Source organism: Coregonus lavaretus, assembly GCF_964263955.1.
Source record: "Coregonus lavaretus genome assembly, chromosome: 6".
Taxonomy (NCBI): Eukaryota; Metazoa; Chordata; class Actinopteri; order Salmoniformes; family Salmonidae; genus Coregonus; species Coregonus lavaretus.
The window spans coordinates 28931688-28958405 of record NC_139993.1 but is presented as its reverse complement, the minus strand read 5'-3'; the positions used below and the strand labels follow the sequence as shown (position 1 = coordinate 28958405).

The 26718-nt window shown below is 44.6% G+C and overlaps 1 protein-coding gene across 1 annotated transcript; it reads right to left on the bottom strand.

The window, feature by feature from the left end:
- LOC311130482 (roquin-1-like) lies at window positions 1-25227 on the bottom strand. Its single transcript, XM_084163221.1, has 19 exons — window positions 25070-25227; window positions 24584-24730; window positions 19203-19663; window positions 12356-12476; window positions 11078-11320; window positions 10685-10860; window positions 10250-10450; window positions 9985-10117; window positions 9524-9642; window positions 9090-9202; window positions 8620-8886; window positions 8350-8534; window positions 7771-8150; window positions 7296-7457; window positions 7019-7165; window positions 6403-6610; window positions 6041-6312; window positions 5616-5722; window positions 1-2078 (listed from the first exon to the last, which is right to left on the bottom strand). Exons 3-19 carry the CDS (start codon window positions 19431-19433, stop codon window positions 1913-1915), a joined length of 3231 nt encoding a protein of 1076 aa, XP_084019347.1. The 5' UTR covers window positions 19434-19663; window positions 24584-24730; window positions 25070-25227; the 3' UTR covers window positions 1-1912.
- Between the last annotated feature and the right edge of the window lie 1491 nt (window positions 25228-26718).

The following is a 26718-nucleotide window of genomic DNA, read 5'->3' as shown; positions in this document are numbered from 1 at the left end:
GACAGACCGCTTGAATGCCAAGCCTAAATGTACACTGAGTATACCAAACATTAGGAACACCTTCCTAATATTGAGTCCCCCCCCACGCCTTCAGAACAGCCTCAATTCGTCGGGGGATGGACTCTACAAGGTGTCGAAAGCATTCCACAGGGATGCAGGCCCATGTTGACTCCAATGCTTCCCACAGTTATATCAAGTTGGTTGGATGTCCTTTGGGTGTTGGACCATTCTTGATACACACAGGAAAATGTTGAGCGTGAAAAACCCAGCAGCATTGCAGTTCTTGACACAAACCCGGTGCGCCTGGCACCTACTATCATACCCCGTTCAAAGGCACTTCATTTTTTGTCTTGCCCATTCATCCTCTGAATGGCACACATACACAATCCATGTCTCAAGGCTTAAAAATCCTTCTTTAACCTCCCTCCTCCCCTTCATCTACACTGGTTGAAGTGTATTTAAGAAGTGACATCAATAAGGGATCATAGCTTTCACCTGGATTCACCTGGTCAGTCTGTCATGGAAAGAGCAGGTGTTCTTAATGTTTTGTATACTCAGTGCATATCCTTTTCCCTTTTCACATCAGCCCCATCCCAAAGCATGGATGGCAGAGGCTGAAGTAAATCTCATTTTCCAGAGTCTGAAGGTGGTGGTGGTGGTGAGGGGGAATACCAAGAGGTCCAGGCCACTGAACTAACAACTGGATGCAGGGACGCCTTTGCCTCTTGTCTAGTTTGTTACAGTTTCAACAAAATCTCAATACTTCCCAGTTGAAAAGTGTTAACTCAGTTGGTAGAACATGGCGTTTGCAACGCCAGGGTTGTGGGTTCGTTTCACACGGGGGACCAGTATGAAAATGTATGCACTGCTCTGGATAAGAGCGTCTGCTAAATGACTAAAATGTAAATGTAAGAGGCCAATGTCATCTTCAATTTGTATTGTCTTGGCTTTGTAAAACGTATTCACAGCCAGTTGCCAACAAGTATTGTTTCTATGAAATGGAGAGCTTTTGACCAGATGTAAAAGTGCTCCTTCAACAGAGCACCAAGTATGAAATCCTGAAGTGGCAAGAGTGAAACTTAACAAAACGCTCTACAAAACAGGGTCTGCGAATTTCATTGCAGCTCAGCTACAAGAACTTACAATGAATTCCAAATACAAAGTCTGCATTTTAAAACGTGTATGTATGCTAAGCACGAGGATTGTTGTAGGGATGCTACTAAAAATGTAGCACATTGTGAAGCTAACGACTGAGATGTTATTCATGTCAATGCGATTATGGTGGCCTTGTCTATTTGAAACCAAGGAACTGGCCTCGTCGTTATATTCTTCTTCTAATCATTATTGGGTTCACTTCGAGTTCATGGAGCATAAATCTCAAAACCCTTGGTTTCCAAGGCAGAGAGAGATTGTATATGAAAAAACAACGTTCATCCACAGAACAGAAAAAATATCAAATTCACGGCAGATACTGCTAATTGTAGACAAACTAAAGTTGCAAGTGTGCAATTTGTGTTGTATCAAATGAAGCTCCGTTGTCTATGCAGGCACTACATCCACATTTGCATATCAGTGGCTTTTTCAGTTACTTAGATATTCATAGCCCTTATATCCCAAATCCCTGTAAGAAACCTAGAACGGTCTCTCACCATTGTAAGCGAGGAGAGAGACTGTGCCTCTCTCCACACGTTTTGTAATGGTGTTAAAATGCTCTTAGTGGCTACAATCGGATTTTGCAAATGTGGATTTAGGTAGGGCATAAAAGACAGTTTGGAGGACCTGGTTGTGTGTTCCACTCAAAATGGTAGAAAGGTTTTAGCATTCAGAGGATGAGGGGTTCCCCAAGGCTCTGTGTGGTTAACTGATTGGTTGGTTGTAGTAGTGGTTGTTGTACCAGACTCCAGTTGTGTGGCTAGGAGCACGGGTGGACCACGCTGTTCTCCTGTCGGTCGGTTCCCCAGGTGGTGGGGAGGTCTGCGGACAGGCTGAGGGATGAGGTCTTGATGGTCAGGCAGGACAAACTGCTGCTGGCCGCACTGCCGTCCAGCAGGACACCACTGGAACCGTTACAGCCCTCACTGCAGGGAATGAACGGGCAGAGAGCGAGAGAGAAAGAAACAGAAAACATTATGAGCCAAACATTTTGTATTATTGTACAAGTGACAATTCTTCATTCTCCCTGAATTACATAATGACTTGTTATTTAAGCCATTGACATTGAGAACAGTGCAAGTAGCATCTCACTGGTGGTACCGATAGTGAACCCATCACTTCGGTAATCTCGGCACCCAGCACCAAATCTTGGCCGTGTTTTGTTGATCACAAGAGACCATCATTGCAGTTATCTAGCCCAAAGAGGGCTTTGGTGAAACGCAGGTCGCACTTATTTGCAAGCGTTCTTTCTATTGTTTTTACAGGTCCTTTGTGCAACCATCTATACTGAACAAAAATATCAACGCAACATGCAACAATTTCAACGATTTTACTGAGTTACAGTTCATATAAGGAAATCACCAATCACCCACTGGGGAGCCAGGCCCAGCCAATCAGAATTCGATTTTCCTCACAAAAGGGCTTTATTACAGACAGAAATACTCCTCCGTCTCATCAGCTGTCCGGGTGGCTGGTCTCAGACGATCCCGCAGGTAAAGAAGCCGGATGTGGAGGTCCTTGGCTGGCGTGGTTACACGTGGTCTGCGGTTCGGAGGCCGGTTGGACATACTGCCAAATTCTCTAAAACAATGTTGGAGGTGGCTTATGGTAGAGAAATGATCATTCAATTCCCTGGCAACAGCTCTGGTGGACATTCCTGCAGTCAGCATGCCAATTGCGCGTTCCCTCAAAACTTGAGACATCTGTGGCATTGTGTTGTGTGACAAAACTGCACATTTTAGAGTGGACTTTTACTGTCCCCAGCACAAGGGGACAATGATCATGCTGTTTAATCAACCTCTTGATGTGCCACACCTGTCAGGTGGATGCATTATCTTGGCAAAGGAGAAATACTCACTAACAGAAAGAGAGGTAAATAAGCTTTTTGTGCGTATGGAACATTTCTGGGATCTTTTATTTCAGCTCATGAAACATGGGACCAACACTTTACATGTTGCGTTTATATTTTTATTCAGTATACGTTATAGCATCAAATGGCAGTCGTTTGTAATTTTCAAAAACCCATTTCAAACCAATTTGATATCTTATCTTAGATATTTTCTAGGTGTTTTTAACCTCCTAACCTAACATATGGAATTGTTTTAAGAAGGTCACACAAAGGATCATTTAGCTATTTGATTTTGAATTTAAAGATCAATTGAAGTATTAACATTGCAACATTGAATTTGGTCTTACTGCTATTAGCCCATAGCGCATTAAATAACAGCTTCACTACATGGAACTGATAGTCCCCCCCAAAAAATCAAAAGGAAGTGTGTTCTGAAGTGTCTGTCCTATATCTGAGTGATATAAGAAAGATCAGGAAACTACAGTTGAAGTCGGAAGTTTACATACACCTTAGCCAAATACATTTAAACTCAATTTTTCACAATTACTGACATTTAATCCTAGTAAAAATTCCCTGTCTTAGGTCAGTTAGGATCACCACTTTATTTTAAGAATGTGAAACGTCAGAATAATAGTAGAGAGAATGATTTATTTCAACTTTTATTTCTTTCATCACATTCCCAGTGGGTCAGAAGTTTACATACACTCAATTACTATTTGGTAGCATTGCCTTTAAATTGTTTAACTTGGGTCAAATGTTTCGGGTAGCCTTCCACAAGCTTCCCACAATAAGTTGGGTGAATTTTGGCCCATTCCTCCTGACAGAGCTGGTGTAACTGAGTCAGGTTTGTAGGCCTCCTTGCTCGCACATGGTTTTTTAGTTCTGCCCACACATTTTCTATAGGATTGAGGTCAGGGCTTTGTGATGGCCACTCCAATACCTTGACTTTGTTGTCCTTAAGCCATTTTGCCACAACTTTGGAAGTATGCTTGGGGTCATTGTCCATTTGGAAGACCCATTTGCGACCAAGCTTTAACTTCCTGACTGATGTCTTGAGATGTTGCTTCAATATATCCACATAATTTTCCTTCCTCATGATGCCATCTATTTTGTGAAGTGCACCAGTCCCTCCTGCAGCGAAGCACCCCCACAGCATGATGCTGCTACCCCCGTGCTTCACGGTTGGGATGGTGTTCTTCGGCTTGCTAGCAACCCCCTTTTTCCTCCCAACATAACGATGGTCATTATGGCCAAACAGTTCTATTTTTGTTTCATCAGACCAGAGGACATTTCTCCAAAAAGTACGATCTTTGTCCCCATGTGCAGTTGCAAACCGTAGTCTGGCTTTTTGATGGCGGTTTTGGAGCAGTGGCTTCTTCCTTGCTGAGCGGCCTTTCAGGTTATGTCGATATAGGACTCGTTTTACTGTGGATATAGATACTTTTGTACCTGTTTCCTCCAGCATCTTCACAAGGTCCTTTGCTGTTCTGGGATTGATTTGCACTTTTCGCACCAAAGTACGTTCATCTCTAGGAGACAGAACACGTCTCCTTCCTGAGCGGTATGACGGCTGCGTGGTCCCATGGTGTTTATACTTGCGTACTATTGTTTGTACAGATGAACGTGATACCTTCAGGCGTTTGGAAATTGCTCCCAAGGATGAACCAGACTTGGCTGATTTCTTTAGATTTTCCCATGATGTCAAGCAAAGAGGCACTGAGTTTGAAGATAGGCCTTGAAATACATCCACAGGTACACCTCCAATTTACTCAAATGATGTCAATTAGCCTATCAGAAGCTTCTAAAGCCATGACATCATTTACTATAATTTTCCAAGTTGTTTAAAGGCACAGTCAACTTAGTGTATGTAAACTTCTGACCCACTGGAATTGTGGTACAGTGAATTATAAGTGAAATAATCTGTCTGTAAACAATTGTTGGAAAAATTACTTGTGTCATGCACAAAGTAGATGTCCTAACCGACTTGCCAAAACTATAGTTTGTTAACAAGAAATGTGTGGACTGGTTGAAAAACAAGTTTTAATGACTCCAACCTAAGTGTATGTAAACTTCCGACTTCAACTGTATGTATTTAACCCCTTACTTTTGGCACTAAACTATCTCCATATATACTTCCATTCATTTTTGGTACCAGGGACCTTCAGACGAGTTTTGTGAAGCTTGTGGGAGTCCTAGAGCAAAACAACCGACATGTCCTGTACGTGTTCGTGAGAGACTCACTTTTCCACAGATTGGTCATAATAGTTTGTAGGCCAAACAGTTCGGATGCTACAGACGTTTTTGTGAGAAGACCGATTTTTGGGATGTCTCATGGTCTGACAGACACAGCTCTACCTCTGCCACCTTTCACTGCAGTTGCGAAAGTGAGACATCGGCGGATGCGATGGATTGAGACGCAGCCAATGCAAAAAAGTTAAAGCTTAAACTGACGGATTTGGATGGGGGAATTTTTTTTATTATGCTCATTCGATTTCCGTGGGGCCGCGGAAATCGACTCTACGGGGTGAAGGGAGAATTATGGGGCAAACTTAACGGTTTCTTATGGCACAGCAGTTGAAATAAACTACTACTAGTCTCGCAATGTGCTGTTTACCTGAGAACCAACGAGTGCTCCTCTCTCTGCATTTTGTTCTCAGCCTGCCCATTCTCAGTGGGCTTCAGCTTGTACGCCCCGCTCCCATCATGAGATACATGGTTCTCCTGCAAGGGGACAATGGCACCACTGTCAGTTCACCACAATAGTGACTGGGAGACTGAAAGCTTGTACGTTTTGGAGTCTATATCAATATTGTCTTGGTAGAAATGCTTTCAGGCTGCACCCGTTGGGGCTCGCTTGTATTTCACGCTTTCATGTCTTATAAGTGGGATAGCAGTAGGTGACATTATCCCAGGGCTACTTCGGCCCCGCTCCTGTTCGCAAAGCCTTTTTAGAGATGAAAGCAGGTTGTGTGTCTCTCCCTCTCCTGCTTCTGTCTGTCACTCTTTTTATCTCTATGCCCCCCCCCCCCCCTCTCTCACCAGGGCTATCTGGCGGGTCCTCTTGCCGATCTCCCTCTCCACATGATGGAGCTCCAGGCTCAGCTGTTGGCTGGAGACGCTCCCCGACGACCACTCCCCCGGGCTGGGCTGGGCCGCCTGGGCAGTCTGCTTGTTGATCTGCTGATTGACCTGCTGGAGCTCCATCGTCAGCTGCTCCCTCTCCTGGAATGGCCTTTCACTGAGGTGGGCCTGAGGGGGCTGGGTGTACGGGGCACCACCCCATCCTGCACCGTTCCCATAGGGGTAGTCCGCTGTGGTGGACAACAAGAGCAGGTCAGACTTTGCCGAAATGCAGTAAACAGAGCAAAATCCCAAAAGGTGTGTATGTGTTCTCCCTGTACCTGTTGCAGCGGTGTGTTTGTGTCTGTTGGTCCCCTGTGGGGGGGTCATGGCCTGCCCTGGCCCGGCCATCTGGTAGCCCGTCTTGGGGGTGCGGGAGATCACCCCGAATCGCGAAACAGTGGGCAGGGAGCCGAAAGGTATGATAGGGTCGTCGTCTCTTGCCTCGGCCGACCTGCGCTGGCCCTCCACACCTTTCCCCTCAGCATTCTACAACACCCAGAGAGACCACAAACAGTGGAATGAGTTATTATGGTAACATTATAAGATGTTGCATAGAGAAAGTACAGACCCACACCAATGAAAATGGAAAAACTGTCGTTGAAAGACTTTTGTGAGCTTAACAGTGTTCTGAATAAATCACAGCACTTCTTCTATAAGTGACCTTTAATCAGTCAACAAGGACAACCAATAGAATACTAAACGCAAGACAACTATTTGTCAAACAAGAAAAATGTAAACAGACATGGCCCTATTATAAGAGATGAGCTTTGGAAAATGTTTTGAGCCTCGTTGAGCTTTAGATATTCAGATTTGGAACTTTAAAAAAAGTGGTCAAGCTTTACACCAAACAAACAGAACATGGAATGAGATTAGATATTGATTGATGAGACTCACCATCCTCTCCATGCTGTCTTTAGACTTCCCCTCCTTGCTGCCAATGTAGGAGCCAATGGTGTCACATGACCAAGGAGAGTACTGGCTAGCGTAGTCTGGCTCACGATACTTTGCAAACGTTTGGGAGTTCTCCATGTACTGCTGTTGCTGACACACATAAAGACACACATTAGTATTAGCAAACTATTCCTTTAAGTAACTAACTGCTGTGGCAGCACGTGGGGCGAGGTGCCACTGCATATCACCATAGACACACCAGACGAGTGTAGCCTCTTACCTCCTGTGTGTAGTTGGACTCGTAGGTGTGTGGCAGCGTGGGCGAGGGGGCGAAGGGTGGGGGAGTGACCTGCTTCCTGTCCTCCAGCTGGGCCATGATCTCCTGGCGTCGGCGGTGCAGGTAGTCCAAAGTGGGAGTGGGCTGGGGCCGACTGTAATCCTCCTGTACGAAAGTACATGCGAACACCTATACTGTAGTACACTTTTGCAGCGATGGAAATACATTTTTTGCAGTGGATTTATCCTGGACACTATTATGATACATTCTTGAAACTCCGATGTGTAAAATATATAAATATTTTTGTTTTGCATGCAAGACTGTATGCTAAATGGCATATCTTATGATAATTGGCTGAGTAATGTCATTACTCAATCTGGATAATGCTGATGACTAAACTACTAAGAAGTAATTGCATAGGTGTTTAGAGTTATGGATATTGTGATTTATAAGAGCCTAGTACTGCAGACGTGCTTACCCTTGTGGCGTAGGGCCTCATGTGGCCGGGGTGGGGGCCAGGGGGGTGGTAACCCTCGGGAGGGTATCTTTCTCTGGAGGCCTCGTCCGCAGGCATGGAGGAGGGTTCCTCGCGGTGGGGATAGGTTTGTGGCGGGGGGTAGGAGGGGTGTCGACGGCCGTCGTAATGAGGGGGAGGTGGGTACCCATGGGGGTTGGCGTTGGAGAAGTGGGGACCCGAGGGCTGGGGGGGAGGGGGACAGTCACGCTCCTGTGGGTAGGTTCCGGGGTAGGAGGACTCCGGGTAGGTGGGCATGGCCGGGTCGTTAGGGGGAGGGAGGTTTGGGACGTAGCGGGGCTGGGGAAGGTACTGGGAGGACTGGTAAGGGTAGGGGGGGTTACCTGAGAGGACACAGAAGAACATGGCAACATGATTGGTATTAGATAAGCACAATAGAACTACATTGGGAGATTGACAAGTCTAATTGCTCCCAGAGAGAAACAGTTCCTTTCATCAGTTGATGCGTCATAAGCTTGAGATGCATAGATGTATACAAAAAAAAGGAAATCATAGGAAAAAGAGTGGTCTGTTCTGCCTTACCTGGGGGGTACTGGGAGGACTCGTACTGCAGGGCTGATGGCGGTGCCCTGGGCTCGGGGGGGCAGAAATGTTCACCCTGCTGTGAGGGGTACATGGGGGGCCCCCTGGGCACCTGCTTGTGCATGGCCAGGTGGTCCACTGCCATCCTGGGGTGGGCCATGGACCGATTGGGCACAGGGTCCAGTCTGGGAAAGACAAGAGGATATCAGTGTGTGTGTGTGAGTGTGTGTGTGTGTGTAACAGACACTGTGTGTGTGTCCATCTACTCACAAGTCAGGGGGCGAGCCGGGTGCACTGTGGCTTCCCTGGGACTGGGGCTTCCGCATAACGGCCTCGTAGGAGGGGTCGGCACCGCGGGAGATGAGCTGGGGCATGGCGGAGCCTGTGACTGACGCCACCATGCCATTGGTCAGGCCCTTGTGGGCCAGCCCCTCCAGCATCCCCACCTCCTCGGGCAATAGGCCCACCTCGTTGAGCTGCGTCAGGGATAGGCTGAGGGGCCGGCGGGCAGCCAGACGCTTGTTCATCTTACGATACCTTCAGAAAGACGTGGTTAGTGAAAGAGGTGGACCTGTGTCTGGCCTAATGATAGTTGCCACACTGTCAGTGCTGAGCTGTGCAATGAACAGTAACTTTCCGCCAAACGTGCTATTGACATCAACACATAATTTACTATTAAGTAAAGTTGGGATTCTGCCCAATGATCCCCCATTGGGAGTGGCTCACGGTGGAATACTCACTTCTCTAGCTCGTCCTGAGAGTGGGCGAAGGTGCAGCTGGCTCCTCGAGGACAGCCCCCCTTCTGCTTCATGTCCCGACACATGTACGTCTTGTATTTACTGTGCTGGGGAGGCTGGGAAGGGGACACCACAAGGGCATGGTAATAATGGAAAAGACAAAATATGTTATTACTGTTAAGATCACTAACCCGCAGACAATCATAGACTGCTATTGTTAGCTTTAACAAGTATCATTCAAGATTCAAACATTGGTTGTGAGCATTAGGCACCAAACAGAAGAAAACTGACTGAAACAGGAAGGGACTACCTTTGTTCGTTTTATGTTACAAAACATATTCTGTTGCGTGCCCTAATGAACACGACCCTGGTATTATCTATTATTTCAGCCCTATTCTACTGATATGCTTTGGGGGATTGAGTATCTAGATTCAGACCTGTTGCGGGTCGCTCCCCTTCTTGCTGTGGTTCTGGATGAAGTCCACCAGGCCATGCACCACCGTTTTCACCGCCACCAAGCCCGTGTCCAGCAGCTCCCACGTGGGGGGAGGGGAGTCTAAGATGGAGGACAAGACGGGGTATTTTTTGGGTCAAATGCATTATACCTGGAAGAGCACTGGGAACACGGTCTAATAGGCCCTGTGAAAGTAATGACGACTTGCTTGCACGGCACAGTGTCGCTTACATTTTAAAACGCATACAATTTGGATTCCTGTTACATAACTTAGCACATACTTTTAAAGTGAGCGTGTCGAGGGCTTTTCGCACTGCCGAGCCAAGCCAAAACAAAGCTGTACTGAGCGGACAATGTCAAAATCAAATATTCGGGCCGGCACAGTTTGGTTCAGGTTGGCACGATAGTTTGAAAAGGGTATTGGTGTACTGTGAATGGACCAACCTGGGCTGGGGTCGATATTGGCAAGCAGCTCCAGGTGTGGTCGCAGACGGTTCAGGTTGGCCGGGTCGCCTGTCCTCTGCAGGGCAATGGTCAGCTCCTGAACGCTCTGAGCAAACGACGCTGGCGTCTGCAACTGATACACACACAAAGTCCCTGTTCAAATACACAGTAATAACACTACGGCTAAGCCAATATTTATTTTAAATAAAAATAAAAAAACACACACACACACACACACACACACACACACACACCTCCTACATACCTTGTCGATGATGGACTGCATGTGGGACTTGTGCGACTGGTCTCCATAGAGCAGAGAGGACCACTGGTCAGGGGCGATGCGGAGGCCACCCTCCATGGCGATCTGGACAATCTGGGAGTCATGTTCGCGCCGCAGCGCCTCGTATGTCCGGAACTCCTCCTTCAGCTGCATCAGGGACGAGTCCTCATCACGCTTGGTCACCTGAAGACACAGGGTAACAGACAGGACATAACATCAGGGTTGTGTTCATTAGGCACCAATATGAAGAAAATGCACTGAAAGGGGACGATTTTCATTTTCTGCTGCAACATTTATTAAAACGCTTTCAGTTGCATGCCCTAAAGCATTAGGCCCTGTAGAGGAGCTGCACCAAGTGGCCTATGCTAGTCTTAGAACCGTGTATGGGTGTATGTTTGTAGGTCGAGTCAGACCTACCTTAAAGCAGGAGGCCCTGTAGAGGAGCTGCACCACGTGGCCTATGCTGGTCTTGGAGGCCTGGGGGAAGCGTGGCTCTAACCTTTGAACCACAAACAGCACCAAGACCTTCCTGGACAGAGCGGAGCCATCCTCTAGAGCCAGCAGCACTAGCTTCAGAGCCTCCTCCTGCATCGCTACAACAACACAACACATGCTTACTATTTTCACATGCTTACTATAGCATTCATTTTCTCAGTCGTTCAGGCCGGATGCAATTGAAACATTGGTGCATTGTCATTTAGGCCCAGTGTTATGTGTGTGTGTGTGTGTATATATTGTGTATATGTATGAGTGGGTGGCTTGCTCGCCATTTCGCCCGCCTGTGCTTGCGTCTGTTTGTATGCGTGTTACCTGGGCCGAGAAACTGGCAGCCCCTTGCCCTGACTGCAGCCCACAGGTTGGAGGAGAGCTGCTGGGGGTTCTGGTGCTGCAGAATGAGCTCAGTGACAGTGCGCTCTCCCAGGGACCTGGCCGCCCGTGTGGCCCTGACCCGGCCCTCCTCCTCCACCAGCTGACAGTGCACCAGGGTCACCAGCTTCCTCTGCATGGGCCGACTCAGAGAGCTTTGTGCACTGCTGGTGCTCAACCCTACACCTGGAGAGAGAAGAAGAGGGGTGGAGTGTTAGAGAAAGGATGGGGTTGTATCCATAGCAACTTACCACCAGTGCCAACAGTAAGGGAGGAATTGTGGAACAGTAAAATACATGAGCATCAAAGTAAATGGATAAGGATGACAGGAAAATGTGAGGCTGTGAGAAGGGGGAGAGAGAAGATGCACCATTCAATAAACTCTAATTTGCTCTAGTTTTGCATATCTTTGATACCGAATGCTATCAGATCTTCAACCAAAACCTAATATTAGATAAAGGGAACAAATAACAACAATGACATACTTATTTTATTTATTTCAAAACAAAAGTTATGCAACACCCAATTCCCCTGTGTGAAAAAGTAATTGCCCCCTTACACTCAATAACTGGTTGTGCCACCTTTAGCTGCAATGACTCCAACCAAATGCTTCCTGTAATTGTTGATCAGGCTCTAACGTCTCTTCCATGCAGAACTGCTTTAACTCAGCGACATTTGTAGGTTTTCAAGCATGAACTGCTCGTTTCAAGTCCTGCCACAACATCTCAATTGGGATTAGGTCTGGACTTTGACTAGGCAGTTCTGCATGCAAGAGTGGGCCATCATTTCTCCACAGCGATGTGAGAGACTGATCAACAACTACAGGAAGCATTTGGTTGCAGTCATTGTAGCTAAAGGTGGCACAACCAGTTATTGAGTGTAAGGGGGCAATTACTTTTTCCACACTGGGGAATTGGGTGTTGCATAACTTCATTAATTTAATTAAATAAGTATCATTTTTTTTTATTTGTAAACTCAGGTTCCCTTTATCTAATGTTAGGTTTTGGTTGAAGATCTGAAAGGAGGCAAATACTTCTTCACGGCGCTGTGCACTAGAATAGAATGTGGATTGTCATGAGTGGATACAAAGGGAGAGTGGGTGAAACTGATGCTATTTAATATGATATGTTGAGAAATTAATGCGGGGTGAATAGAGGCTTTTCCCATAATTAATGAGCCATGGTTGTGACTGTGAGCAGGATAAGGTGGTGTCTGACTGACCTCTGCTGTTGCTCAGGGGTTTCAGGTACAGAGCCAGCTCCTCCACACAATCACTGGCTTCCTCATAGTGGGCTATGTCCTCTGGCCCCGTCAGCAAGGTGGTAGGCTGCCGTTTGGGCACCTGGGGAGAGAAAACAGACACACCATGGTCACAACACACACGTTTAAATGCAGTTTCCATTTCCATTGTGTGTGTATGTGTGTGTGTGTGTGTGTGTGTGTGTGTGTGTGTGTGTGTGTGTGTGTGTGAGCGAGACACTGCATATAAACAGCCTGAATTTAAATCAGGAACCAAAAAATGTATATGTTGTATTAATATTTTGATTAATAAAAGGTTAAAGTGTACAACCATTTAAATGTGTGTATCCTAGTAGGCATCTGATCAACCACTTGGTAGATGCAAGGTGGAGCATGTCTTGTCACAGGGCAAACCACACCAGTAATGGTGGGGCAGGGGTGAGATGTGATGGAAAAAAAATCAAAATGGAGGATAGATGGTGTGATGGGGCCAAATGCTCCTTCAGACCATTAAACAATCCGGAAGAGAAGCAGTATCCTGCACACTGCCTCCACAAACATCTGACACATGATCGAAAGAACCGTCTCTTAGTTAGTTAGTTACTAAAGTAGTGGAAATTACTAAAGTAGTGGAAACCTGCTATTAGCGGGATGCTAAAGCAGTGGAGCTAGTGAGCTAACTGCAGCTTACTGATGACAAACATCGCTGCTAACTGAGGTAACGTCACTCGGTTAAGTGAAGCAGAAGTTAGCAGAATTCCTGTAAATAGAAAAGATGCCACTCAATGCCCCGTGGTGGAGTGGTAAACCACTCCAACAAGTTGAGAGCTAAGTTTTCTGAAGAAAGTTCATAAGCAAATTCTAAACTCGTGAAGAGGAGTTGAATGAGGAGAACAAGAGAGAACTAACAAACTTTGAGACTCTAAAGGACAGCTCAGGGATTCGTGCCCTCTTCTAGGTTTCGGGTTGGGCAAGGGACAAAGGCGGGGTGCATTGTAGTTCACTGTTTCCTGTCGTCCTCGGCTTGACTTGAATTAAAAAGAGGGGATAGGGTTGTGTGAGCATTTGCGGATGCTATATAGATATGCGGGGCTCACGCCTACAAAGTTCTGATTGGCCTGTTAGGTCTGATTGAATTAGGTTTCAGCGAATATGACACGAGGGGCGTATCCCATAGTGAGATGTCGGACCAAGTCGACTGAAAGAGAACTAAATGATTATTTTGTACGTGTCATGAGAACACACAAACGTGAAAGCTACGCGCATGCACACACACACACTCACCCAGACACACACGCTAAAAAGTATTAGCCCTTTAACTAAAACAAATACACAGGCAGTCTTACACCCTCAGTGGTAAACTGGAAAAAGTTGTACCGCCTTCCCTTTTCAACGCAAGTTTTTCCTTTAGAATGGGAATGTGTGTATGAATGAAACTGCACTAGTTTGCAGAGAAACTGAAAGCAAACCTCTGAGCTCCGGTTCGAAGGCTGTTTGTTTGGGGTACAATTACTTTTCAAAAACAGATGTAGCTAAAAAAACTTAACCTCTGGTAAAAGGGTGTGCCACCGTGGTTTATAAATCAACCACCATGCCAGCTGGCCTCACTTCCTCATCGGTTTATAATAGTTCCCATGGGGGGTTTAAGGGAAGTGCTGGTTTGCCCGGTGTTGAAGGCATACCATCTCCATGTGACAAGGTATTATACCGTGTTATTATGGCCCAAATAGCTTTGGCAGAGGTACTACGTGACAGATGTGTTGTAACACAGAAAACACTGCCTTACTGCCAACTCCTTGCCTTTGCTACTCTCCACAGTGCTTTAGAACCACAGCAGTCCAGATCCTGCTCTTTGAACTCATGGCCTACTAAAAGTAGGCCTACACTATTTGTGTACACTTTAACAGATATCTATAAATAGAAGTGGGGCTTTTGGATTTGAAATGGAAGCAGCTACAGGTGCAGCCAGAAACTGCGGCTGGTTAAGGGTTTTCTGGAATTATGATCTAGAACTTTCCTGTAGCTGGGAGCGCTTGGTCGTGGAGGGCGGGATGACGTACGTGTGTGTGTGTGTGTGTCAGAGTTCCTCCTCCTAGGCAAACCCAATGACTCAGCAAACACTGACACTCATTTGCTCCCTCGGCATGGCTCCTCTTACAGCTGCCAAACATCAGAGGTCTGATGTATTGACGGGAAGGAGGGAGAGAGGGAAAGGGTGGGTGTTTGCCACATTGGCAAGTCCCGAGAAATGACCATCATAAGTAGCCTACCAAATTTTCTAACGGACAGTTGCTAACGGGCTGATACTCAGCGCTCTATTGTCTCTCTTATCACTCTGACATCAATGCAAATGCACAACATTTCTAATGGCTATGCAATTGTGTGATAAAAGAGCGTTTTGATGGACTATATTAAAAAGAGGATCCCAGCAGCTTTCTATAGGCTATGCCTACTATATTTATTTTCAAACTTGCCTAATACTAAGCACAATGCTTCACTTTACAACTGGAGTAGCCCATCTGGCTGGAATGAAAATGAACCGCGTGAAAAGCGTTCTCCATTCACTATTCAAGTGCATACGGATGACGTCTTTTTTCCCCCTGCCCCTGTTCTGACAGGTGCACGATAATGGCCCATTCTAAATCAAAACTAATTTCACACATAATATTTAGTATATTTTATTGACAAGATTAAATTGAGAATAGTCTGATTGGTGAGAATATTATCAATGATGTGTACAGTCTAAGGTAAGAAACAGCGCATGCTGTTCAAATCATAGTTGAATTCATCACGTAGCCTAGCCCATACGCCTAGATGTTTTTATAAGGTAAAACTAAAGTGGCCAAATAACTCTAAGCATAGCCTATAGGCCTAGAAACTCTGGAACAGGGTTGGAGAGCCCATAGCCTAGTGAAACGTGTTCTTATAACGCCCAGTCATTATGCAATCGCATGTGAAAACAGTTTTGACTAGCCACATTTTAAAAGAGTATCCCAGCTTTCTCGTGCAGCTATTTATTGCTCAATTCTTAAATTTAAGCACAAACTGGTGTAGTCTACCTGGCATATTAAAAACATAACCGCACGTAACCTCTATTTGCTATTCGAGAGCAGGCTACGGATGATGTTTTTTTTATGGGCCATTCTAAATAAAAAACTATTCCACACATACAGTGGGGGGAAAAAGTATTTAGTCAGCCACCAATTGTGCAAGTTCTCCCACTTAAAAAGATGAGAGGCCTGTAATTTTCATCATAGGTACACGTCAACTATGACAGACAACATGAGAAGAAAAAATCCAGAAAATCACATTGTAGGATTTTTAATGAAATTATTTGCAAATTATGGTGGAAAATAAGTATTTGGTCAATAACAAAAGTTTCTCAATACTTTGTTATATACCCTTTGTTGGCAATGACACAGGTCAAACGTTTTCTGTAAGTCTTCACAAGGTTTTCACACACTGTTGCTGGTATTTTTGGCCCATTCCTCCATGCATACCTCCTCTAGAGCAGTGATGTTTTGGGGCTGTCGCTGGGCAACACGGACTTTCAACTCCCTCCAAAGATTTTCTATGGGGTTGAGATCTGGAGACTGGCTAGGCCACTCCAGGACCTTGAAATGCTTCTTACGAAGCCACTCCTTCGTTGCCCGGGCGGTGTGTTTGGGATCATTGTCATGCTGAAAGACCCAGCCACGTTTCATCTTCAATGCCCTTGCTGATGGAAGGAGGTTTTCACTCAAAATATCACGATACATGGCCCCATTCATTCTTTCCTTTACACGGATCAGTCGTCCTGGTCCCTTTGCAGAAAAACAGCCCCAAAGCATGATGTTTCCACCCCCATGCTTCACAGTAGGTATGGTGTTCTTTGGATGCAACTCAGCATTCTTTGTCCTCCAAACACGACGAGTTGAGTTTTTACCAAAAAGTTCTATTTTGGTTTCATCTGACCATATGACATTCTCCCAATCCTCTTCTGGATCATCCAAATGCACTCTAGCAAACTTCAGACGGGCCTGGACATGTACTGGCTTAAGCAGGGGGACACGTCTGGCACTGCAGGATTTGAGTCCCTGGCGGCGTAGTGTGTTACTGATGGTAGGCTTTTTTACTTTGGTCCCAGCACTCTGCAGGTCATTCACTAGGTCCCCCCGTGTGGTTCTGGGATTTTTGCTCACCGTTCTTGAGATCATTTTGACCCCACGGGGTGAGATCTTGCGTGGAGCCCCAGATCGAGGGAGATTATCAGTGGTCTTGTATGTCTTCCATTTCCTAATAATTGCTCCCACAGTCGATTTCTTCAAACCAAGCTGCTTACCTATTGCAGATTCAGTCTTCCCAGCCTGGTGCAGGCCTACAATTTTGTTTCTGGTGTCCTTTGACAGCTCTTTGGTCTTGGCCATAGTGGAGTTTGGAGTGTGACTGTTTGAGGTTGTGGACAGGTGTCTTTTATACTGATAACAAGTTCAAACAGGTGCCATTAATACAGGTAACGGGTGGAGGACAGAGGAGCCTCTTAAAGAAGAAGTTACAGGTCTGTGAGAGCCAGAAATCTTGCTTGTTTGTAGGTGACCAAATACTTATTTTCCACCATCATTTGCAAATAAATTCATTAAAAATCCTACAATGTGAGTTTCTGGGAAAAAAATTCTCAATTTGTCTGTCATAGTTGACGTGTACCTATGATGAAAATTACAGGCCTCTCATCTTTTTAAGTGGGAGAACTTGCACAATTGGTGGCTGACTAAATACTTTTTTTCCCCACTGTATATTAGTAGGCTATATGATTAAATTAAGCACATATAATATTAAGAATATATTTTCAAGTGCTTGTCAAATTGTGAATGAGAGACCGATGAAGTGTGTGCAGCATGCACAAGAAACAGAGCAGAGCACATGCCTTTCATGCAACTTTTTTCAAATCATCATTAGTCGCATCATGCAGCCTTAGAATGTATTAGAAATCAAAACATAGAGCCTAAGGTTTGTATCACAACTAAAGTTGTATGAATAACTCTAAATTAAGCATATGGGAGGACCTGTTTCAAATTACCACTTTGTTAACCGCTCAACACAGAATAGCCGCATGTGCGCACTCCCTCGGAAATCGTTAGGGGAAAATATACTTTCTATTTTATTCAGCTATGTTCAATTGTATTCTTCTTACTATAAAATAAGATAAAATAATGCCACATGAATTATAAGCAAAGTCTGTTAAATGAACTAGTGTAGCCCATGGCCATTTTATGGCATAGCCAGATCAGGGCCTAACATAAGGATGACTCAGAATATGCTATTCTGTTCTTCTGAAATAGGCTACATTTTCTTTATATCATAATGTTTCTTTAGACCTGCCTAAAATAAATAATGGATTTATTGTGATGGTGAAGTCTATATTAAATGGATTAATTCGACTTTTTAGAATGTAGATGTTCCAAAGGTCTGCATCAGTGGCTTGTAGGCTATGATTGGAAGCACTGAAATGCTAAACGTGTTTATGTTAATTAACAGTCAATTACCATGAGACCGGCAGCTTTTTGCATGACAATTACCAGCTGACACAATTTCGTGACCAAGAACCCGATGGTCACTCTGACAGAGCTCCAGAGTTCCTCTCTGGAGATAGGAGAACCTTCCAGAAGGACAACCATCTCTGCAGCACTCCACCAATCAGGCCTTTATGGTAGAGTGGCCAGACGGTAGCCACTCCTCAGTAAAAGGCCCATGACAGCCCGCTAGGAGTTTGCCAAAAGGCACCTAAAGGACTCTCAGACCATGAGAAACAAGATTCTCTGGTCTGATCAAACCAAGATTGAACTCTTTGGCCTGAATGCCAAGCGTCACATCTGGAGGAAACCTGACACCATCCCTACGGTGAAGCATGGTGGTGGCAGCGGCAGGGACTGGGAGACCAGTCAGGATCGAGGGAAAGAGGAACGGAGCAAAGTACAGAGAGATCCTTGATGAAAACCTGCTCCAGAGCGCTCAGGACCTCAGACTGGGGCGAAGGTTCACCTTCCAGCAGGACAACAACCCTAAGCACACAGCCAAGACAACGCAGGAGTGGCTTCGGGACAAGTCTCTGAATGTCCTTGAGTGATCCAGCCAGACCCCGGACTTGAACCCGATTGAACATCTCTGGAGAGACCTGAAAATAGCTGTGGAGCGACGCTCCTGTTTTTGCTTTGTCATTATGGGGTATTGTGTGTAGATTGGTGAGGGGAAAAAACATTTTATCAATTTTAGAATAAGGCTGTAATGTAACAAAATGTGGAAAAGGTCAAGGGATCTGAATACTTTCCGAATGCACTGTAGCTCTCCCACAAGAAGACTCAAAATATGAACCCTTTAAGACTTAGGTACAACAGCCAGAATAAGACAAGTGAAAGTTATTTAGTCTGTAACTGTAATTGGAAAATCCCATTGACTGGCAGAATAAAATCTGGCCCAATCCAGAATCGGGTAAACTACTACTACACAAGACAAATGACAGACACCAAATTCCCAAAACAGATGTTTGGTTTGTCAGTCATCACCAGTCCATGTATGAGCAATACAAATAGAGTGCTGTTCCCACGCTACATAAACATAACCTGTAGTCACCTCACCAAGTGATACACAAACTGTCATTAGGAGAATAGTGGAGAGAATAAGGGGAGTAATTGTCCAATGCGAATGTGGGGTACTGTCCCAACAGTAACAATATCCATAATCTTATGAATGTGAAATTGAGTGAGTACCTAGCCTAGCATCTCATCCCAGTAGTACCTACCTCTCACCTGATTAGTACCTGAGTAGCACCTACCAAGCCTAGCCCATGTCTCACCTGTCCTCCCACCAGCTGCAGTAGGGCAGTGTTGAGAGGCAGCAGCTCGATGTCGGTGGCGATGGCTGTCTGGTCAAAGGGGCAGGCCTTGCGGTGCAGCTTGTTCAGGCACATTTTGCAGACGGTGTGTCCACAGCCCAGGCTGATGGGCTTGCGGACACTCTCCTCAAACAACTGGGTGCAGATGGGACACAGCAGGAATTCCGTCCATTGCGGCGCTTGCACAGGCATTGTAACCCACAGAGGTCTCTAGGGGAAGCACTGTGGCTTCGACAAATGCCTTCCCTTTCAAATAAAGGTTGATCCTTCAGTGTGTTGGTGCGTTGCCACGTAGGGTGTTTTATTTTCAAAACAAAGTGATGCAAAAGATCTGACAAATTCCACTGGAATCAAAAACTCTTCTGAACATCAATTTTCTTCTAAACGTTCAGACATCATTAACATTCAGTATGTGGTATGACCTGAAAGACAAAAGAGAGAGAGAACAGTCAACTACATACACCAAACCCAAATGGCAAACAGATTCATCCTGTGGGAAGAAAAGAACATCCACATTTGCTTAACTACCTAACTATGCTATGACCAGCTAAAAGCAGCAATGGTGCAGCAGATGTTCTGAATTTGATTCACTTGTCTGCCCTTTCAGTAAAGGACAAAACCAGCAGGACGTCAATGAGACTCCCCTGTTGTCTTCACTCTGTGGTCTGGGAGTGTTGGGGTATCCCCCAGCAGCAGTCGTGTTCACTAAATGCCAGCAGGCTGATGAGTTACTTACAGTGGCTATTTTAAGACCCTTCCTGTGTCCAATAAAAAGCGCTCATCTGAAAACAGGAAGTTTGGGGCTTCAATTGGGAGACAGCTTCTTGTTGCTGTATACGAACAGGTTACCGTAACTGAATATCCAAATTTCAGCTGCAGAAGTGAAACCCTAGCCTAGATGTAATACTGCAATTGATGAGTGAGGAGTGGAAAGAAACATAATTTCGACTGTCTCACCACATAACAAAGCATGGAGTTTCACATTATTTGTCACAGCTCTTTATGTAATCACATCCCGAACTATGATTCACTTCATAAGCATGTCTGAGCCTGTAGACAAAACACACTTCTGCTGCTATGTTGCTGTGACCCATTAGCCCGTATCAACTCCCTTTTCTCCTAGAATTTATTTGAACATCAAGAACAATATCTAGGATGCCAATACAAAAGTCTGCTGTGTAAACCTCTCTTATACAAGTAGTGCTCTCAAATGCACCGAAACAAGACACAGCCCAACCCCCCCCAAAAAAAGACTCACCGCAAGAAGTTATGGATAATATGAAGAAAATGCATCTGGTGCAACATGAGTGGAGAGACAGAGGCTAATCACTCGTTAGTTTGTTGATTCTTTCCAATGTACGAGGTAGTCTACTCCATGATGCTGGTACTGGTTAGCTAGTCTGCAGATAGAAACTCTATGCGCCCAGTGCTGCCACTTTCTCACCTGACATGTCACTACAATGAGGAAGAGGTTCTCAGTTGATTTATGCTCCCGCAAGCAAAAACAAACTCAACAAAATTTTAATAAGAATTTGCCTAAAGCCCGCACTTATCCTTGTATCTGGTTCAAGATGGACATGTGTAACATTCAAATTATCTATTTTGTTTGCGTACGTGCCCGTGCCACCGCTGGCCCCGTCACTATGGCATAATTTGGTCTTGTGGCCAGTGTCAAAAAAGTCACAACCGATGTCACAGGCAGGTGTCTTCGACCTGAACGAGGATTTCACAGGATGAAAATAGCCAGAGGGGTGGACTCAGTGGGTGAGTTACCAATCAGAGTAGGGCTGTGGCGTAGGTAGCAACACAAGTGTTTCGTATGAAATAGGAGCAGGAAACACCCTCACAGTGGTGCTTTGGTGAGTGGCCCAGGATTTGAGAGTGTTTAGCCTAAGTGCTGGGAATTGGCTGTAACAGGTGACATGTGATGGAACAACAGGGGCATTTCCTCAGTCAGTGTCTGACAGAAGGTGGGAAAATACCCTCTTATAAATTCAACTATATACTAATCAACACAGAGAAGAGATACATATCCCTATGTGTTTCTGAGAAGGCTGATAGACATTGAGGTCACTGCCTGGGACGGCTCTGGTTCCACTAGAAATGCAGTAGCAGAAGGCCATCTGTCATTTCCTTTAATGCTTCTGGACAAAACAAAATGGTGTAATAGGTAGGCTGTCTGCACGTGATCTAACAACACAAGACCTAATAGATAGTGAATGTAGTGCAGACTTGTCCATAAAATACAACTACTTGAAATAGGGCAATTGAGGGAACGGGGATACCAAGTCAGTTGTACAACTGAATGCATTCAACCGAAATGTGTCTTCTGCATTTAACCCAACCCCTCTGAACCCAACCCCTACATCTCCTGAGTGGCGCAGTGGTCTAAGACACTGCATCGCAGTGCTAGCTGTGCCACTAGAGATCCTGGTTCGAATCCAGGCTCTGTCGCAGCCGGCCGCGACCGGGAGACTCATGGGCGGTGCACAATTGGCCTAGCGTTGTCCAGGGTAGGGGAGGGAATGGCCGGCAGGGATGTAGCTCAGTTGATAGAGCATGGCGTTTGCAATGCCAGGGTTGTGGGTTCGATTCCCACGGGGGACCAGTATGAAAAAAAAAAAATTACAAAAAAAAATATATGTATTCACTAACTGTAAGTCGCTCTGGATAAGAGCGTCTGCTAAATGACTAAACTGTAATGTAAATGAATCAGAGAGGTGCGGGGGGCTGCCGTCATCGGCGCCCAGGGAGCAGTTGTTGTTGGGGGTTAACTGCCTTGCTCAAGTGCAGAGCGGCAGTTTTGTCCACCTTTATTCTTATTTTTTTGTATTTGCGCATTTTCCCACTAGAGGTTTGTTTCCACCAAACGGATTTGTTGCGGATACAAGGCTGTGTGTGATGACGTAAAGTTAGTTCACATAAAAAACACATTTGCGTTGAAGTTCTCATGTACGAACATGAGTGTTTCCATTGCATTTTTCACTATATCGATAGTTTTGTCACAAAAACTGTTGCAATAAATGGCAAACTTGTCCAATCTAGTTTTCGTGCATGCTCTCTAGACAACAGTTCGCTGATAAAGTGGACACTGGACAGGTTAGGTTATATGATGAGATGGATAAGAGCAAGATCATTTTTATTTGTTAATTGGCAGCTAATCACTGATCATCATGTCACTAGCATACAAATTAAGACCCTTGATATTTATTGGAAAAGAGCATCAAACTCATCACCGTGCACTTTCACCACCCTGTGAAGTTCATTATAACTTATTGCATCTGTAGCCTAATAAACTGGGCATGCTTTTTCAAGTCGTAGTGGGAGGACCACACAACATAGCACTGCGTGACTGCAAATTTACCTCAACATGGTTATTCTTTCAATAACTGCGCAGGAAATCGCTTCCACCGCAATTTGTCGCATAATTCAGTTTACCGACACAAAAAGATCCCACCATGTCGAACGAACAAATTGTCTGTCGACATTTATAAAATTGTACTGACACTTCCTGTTTCTATCACAGCGGGTGCATTTTTAATTTTTTTGGTATGACTTTACTCACATAAAAACTGGACATTGGAAACGTCGTTAATGTAAGATCAGGCAAAATAGTTTGAATTACGTGGACCTCAAATCAGAGATTTGAGGTCTATGTTTTCGTCTTTCACCCTCATCACAGACTGATGCAAAACATCCAGCAGTGATTTCTAGCCTAGACAAAATACAGCCTATGTCTTATCTGACTCCTTCACCAAAGTGAGGTTACAATTACATGACTACATTTACACCCAACTCCCCCCTGACAGTCTGGCTGTGTAGGCCAGGCCCTTGTACTCACATCTAACTTACGCAATCGTGCATAATAATAATAATAATAATAATAATAATATGCTATTTAGCAGACGCTTTTATCCAAAGCGACTTACAGTCATGCGTGCATACATTTTTGTGTATGGGTGGTCCCGGGGATCGAACCCACTACCTTGGCGTTACAAGCGCCGTGCACTACCAGCTGAGCTACAGAGGACATATTCAAAATGCCATGTAAATCATGATGTGACACTGACAGATTAATGTTGACTAGCTATCCTAATTGCAGATCTCTTTATAGCGTTCCCTTTATAGCTAATTTCACTTAGACAGGCTACCGGTGTAGAACTTTGTGAGATGTTATCCGACTGACTGTATTCTATCGGTCCCCAATAAAGTCAAGAAAGGCCTAAATCATAGTTTGAACTGTGGCCACAGCATACATACAGTCATGATGAGGATGCAGATGCAAACACTCACAGAGAGCAAACCATTTTTTTTGCCATGATTCATAATAGCTAACACTCTAAGGAACTGCATATACAGTCTTACACAACCACTAGTCACAGGCCTATTAATTACCCTACACTAACCAATCAATTCAATCCAGACCAGTATCTTTGATGTACTTTACCATTTGATCATCAAAACCACCACGTTTACAGAATATGTAAAAAGCACTAAGTAACAAGTAGTTGATCATGTTTGTTTTGTTTCCCTGTTCACTCTGGTTACGCTGTTGGATACATGAAGCCAACATCAACCTGGAAACCCAGTTTGAATAGCATGGGCACTTCCTTTGTTTTCCACTTTAACAGCAGTATGACCAAATGTTGTTAAGCCTCTGGAAAGGTATTAGTTAAAAGCATTTAAACATAGCAAGCAAATATCACTACGGTGCAATGGAAACAATGCAAGAGTAGTTAGCTAGCTACTAAGTTACTTCAAAGTAGGCTAGTTAACGTTAACTAGCTAGCTAAACGGTACCCACCGCAACATTTGGCAAAATCCCTGATATAACCTAGCTAGTTGACTAGTTATAACGGCGTGTCTAGCTAGCTACTGGTGATTTAGTTAGCTTTAGCAGAAATATTAGCTACAGAGATAGCTTGCTAAGGGTAGAAAGATAGCTTGTTACGGGTAGGTAGTAATGCAAATTAAGTGGACACATGTAAACGTTAGCTAGAATAGCTAGCTAGCTAACGTAGCTAAGTTCCGAGCAAGCTAGCGTTAACGACGTATTGACACCGCCAACTGGCCCTGTTAGGTAGCTAGCTAGTAATAAGAAAAAAAATGTATTTTTCTTTTATCTTTTTATCTACTGCATGCACCTAAGGTCATCAATAAACCATGAAAAATATCTAGCTAGATTGGACGGCTAGCCCGGTTAGTTCGCTAACGATAGCTTAGCTACTAGCATAGCTAGATGTAAATTTGCCGCAAAAATAAAAACATGTCGAACATAATCCTTAGCTAGCCAACGTTAGCTGTTTATAGCTAATGTAGCCCCACCGGCAGAATATACTTACACTTTCCAATAAAATGCCATCAACCTTCAGCTGTTTCTATGATAATTGTGTTGTATTTCCTCGGTGTAGCTGGAGCCTGGCAGTAATGAGCTAGCTAGTTACTAGCTTTTAGGTAGGCTGTGTGTGTGTCAGACAGCATACAGAACACTAAGGAAAGACGTGAGAGAAAAAAATAGTAACACATAGGCAGGTTACTATAATACAATTTCTCAAACGAAAGGGTTGCTAATTTCCTTTACATCATTTTAAAATTAGCACATGCATATCACTTTTGTTGTACAATATATTTTGCTGGAAGGTGCACTGATTGGTTATTGAAATAGCCATGTATAGTCCATCCCAGCCTCCACAAAGCAGTCATATGTTGGCGATAGACCGCACTGTTACGTGCTCAACGTTATAAAAATGTATCAAATACAATCATTGTACTGTTTAAAAAATATACAACAACCAATTGGAGAGAACGTGCTTTGTGCATAGGCCTACCCTGTTCACAAAAGTTGATGTTGACCATTTGCAGCACACACAGTTTTTTTTGGAGTTACCAGTTGTTTTGAACGCTCGGAAGTCGGAGATTTCCGAGTTTCCAGTTCCGAGTTCCCAGTTGTTTTGATCGCGGCATTAGGTGTGGCCTTCAGTGCAGCTCGCCACCTCTCCTCAGACAAGGTTTCACAGTGTGAGAGAGGGTTGGAGGTCGGAAATGACGGCGAGTAGTGCGGACGAAATGGAGGAAATGGAGAAAAAGTTAGGGAAGCAACAGCTGTGATGGAATGCGAACAATATGGGTGTCAGTTCTGATGGTATGGAGCGGGAGGATGAGGGTCGAGGACCGGAATGGTTGGTAGTGGAAAGACATAGGAAGAAGAGAGATGATGACACAGAAAGCAGTGGAGCATCTAGTAAAGAAAGCATAAAGAGGGCCAAGCAGGAAACAAGAGTAATGATGTGTTGGAGTGGAGAGTGGTTATAGTGTTTGACGAGACCACAGTGCCTCACTTACACCCTATTCAACTAATTAATGCCGTAGAGAAAGAGGTAGGTGAAGTGAAATTAGCTTGGTTCATTGGAAATGGTAGATTGTTAATATTGTGTGGTAGCCAGGCTCAGCAAGAGAAGATTCTGAAAATGGAAAAGCTTAATGGGAAGAAGATTAAAAGCCATGTCCCTGGTGCTTATGCTAGATTGAGGGGAGTCATCACTGGGGTCCCAAAATATATGTCCACAGATGATATTAAAGAAAATGTGAAGGGAGGCAGAGTGATTGAGGCCAAAAGGTTGATCAGTAGGAAAGAGGGTCAAAGAAGTGAAAGCTTGTCAGTGATTCCTTAGTTTCAATGTTTGAGAATTTGTCCCATATGCAATGCAGTGTTTTAAATGCCAAAGAATGGGACATGTAGGAAAGAAAATATGTGCCAAGTGTGGAATGGCACATGATTACGGTGAATGTGGAAGCAATGTGAAGGTTAAGTGCTGTAATTGTGGGGGAGAACACAGTGCAGCATTTGGTGGATGCCAGGTACAGAGAGAGGCTAGAGAGGCTCTGAGATATAGGATCAGTCATGATGTATCACATGCAGAGGCCGTAAAACAGATTGGTAGAACTACAGTGCAGACTAATGGAGCTTACATGGATGTACCTGTAGTAAGTGGACCTACTGTAGGTGCTGGTGCTTCTGATGGTCCTGGCATGGTTTCGAGGCCTGTTCAGAAATCTTGTGCTCATGAATGTGCGGTGTCAAAGGACACTTTGATAATGAATACATTTAATTTCAGTTTTTATTGGTAAGATTATCAGTACGACTCAGATTGTGGAAAGCAGAAATGCCAGGTTGAAGGTTATTGTGGAGAAGGCAAAAGAGATATTGGGGTAACAGATGTTACTGTTGAATTGGTTGTTGACATGCTGAACAATCCTAAGGGTGGAGTGCATGATATAGATCAAGTTTAATGGGGTTGGGGAGGGGGGAGGGTGTGGTAAAAGTTAGGGATTTATTTGGTTTAGAATTTTATTTTCATGGTAGTGCAGAATTGGGCAGATCATGATTGATCGTATATTCCAGCACAGTAGGTGGCGCCATGCACTTTAAACGTTTGTTTGCGGACCGCCATGATATCATAGAAGAAGAAGAAGAAGA

Coding starts and splice junctions, on each gene's coding strand:
- LOC311130482 (XM_084163221.1), bottom strand. CDS start 19,433: ATGCCTGTGCAAGCGCCGCAATGGACGGAATTCCTGCTGTGTCCCATC. Junction 10,451..10,684: donor ACAGGGCCTCCTGCTTTAAG/GTAGGTCTGACT, acceptor CTGTGTCTTCAG/GTGACCAAGCGTGATGAGGA. Junction 2,079..5,615: donor GAGCACTCGTTGGTTCTCAG/GTAAACAGCACA, acceptor CATTCCCTGCAG/TGAGGGCTGTAACGGTTCCA.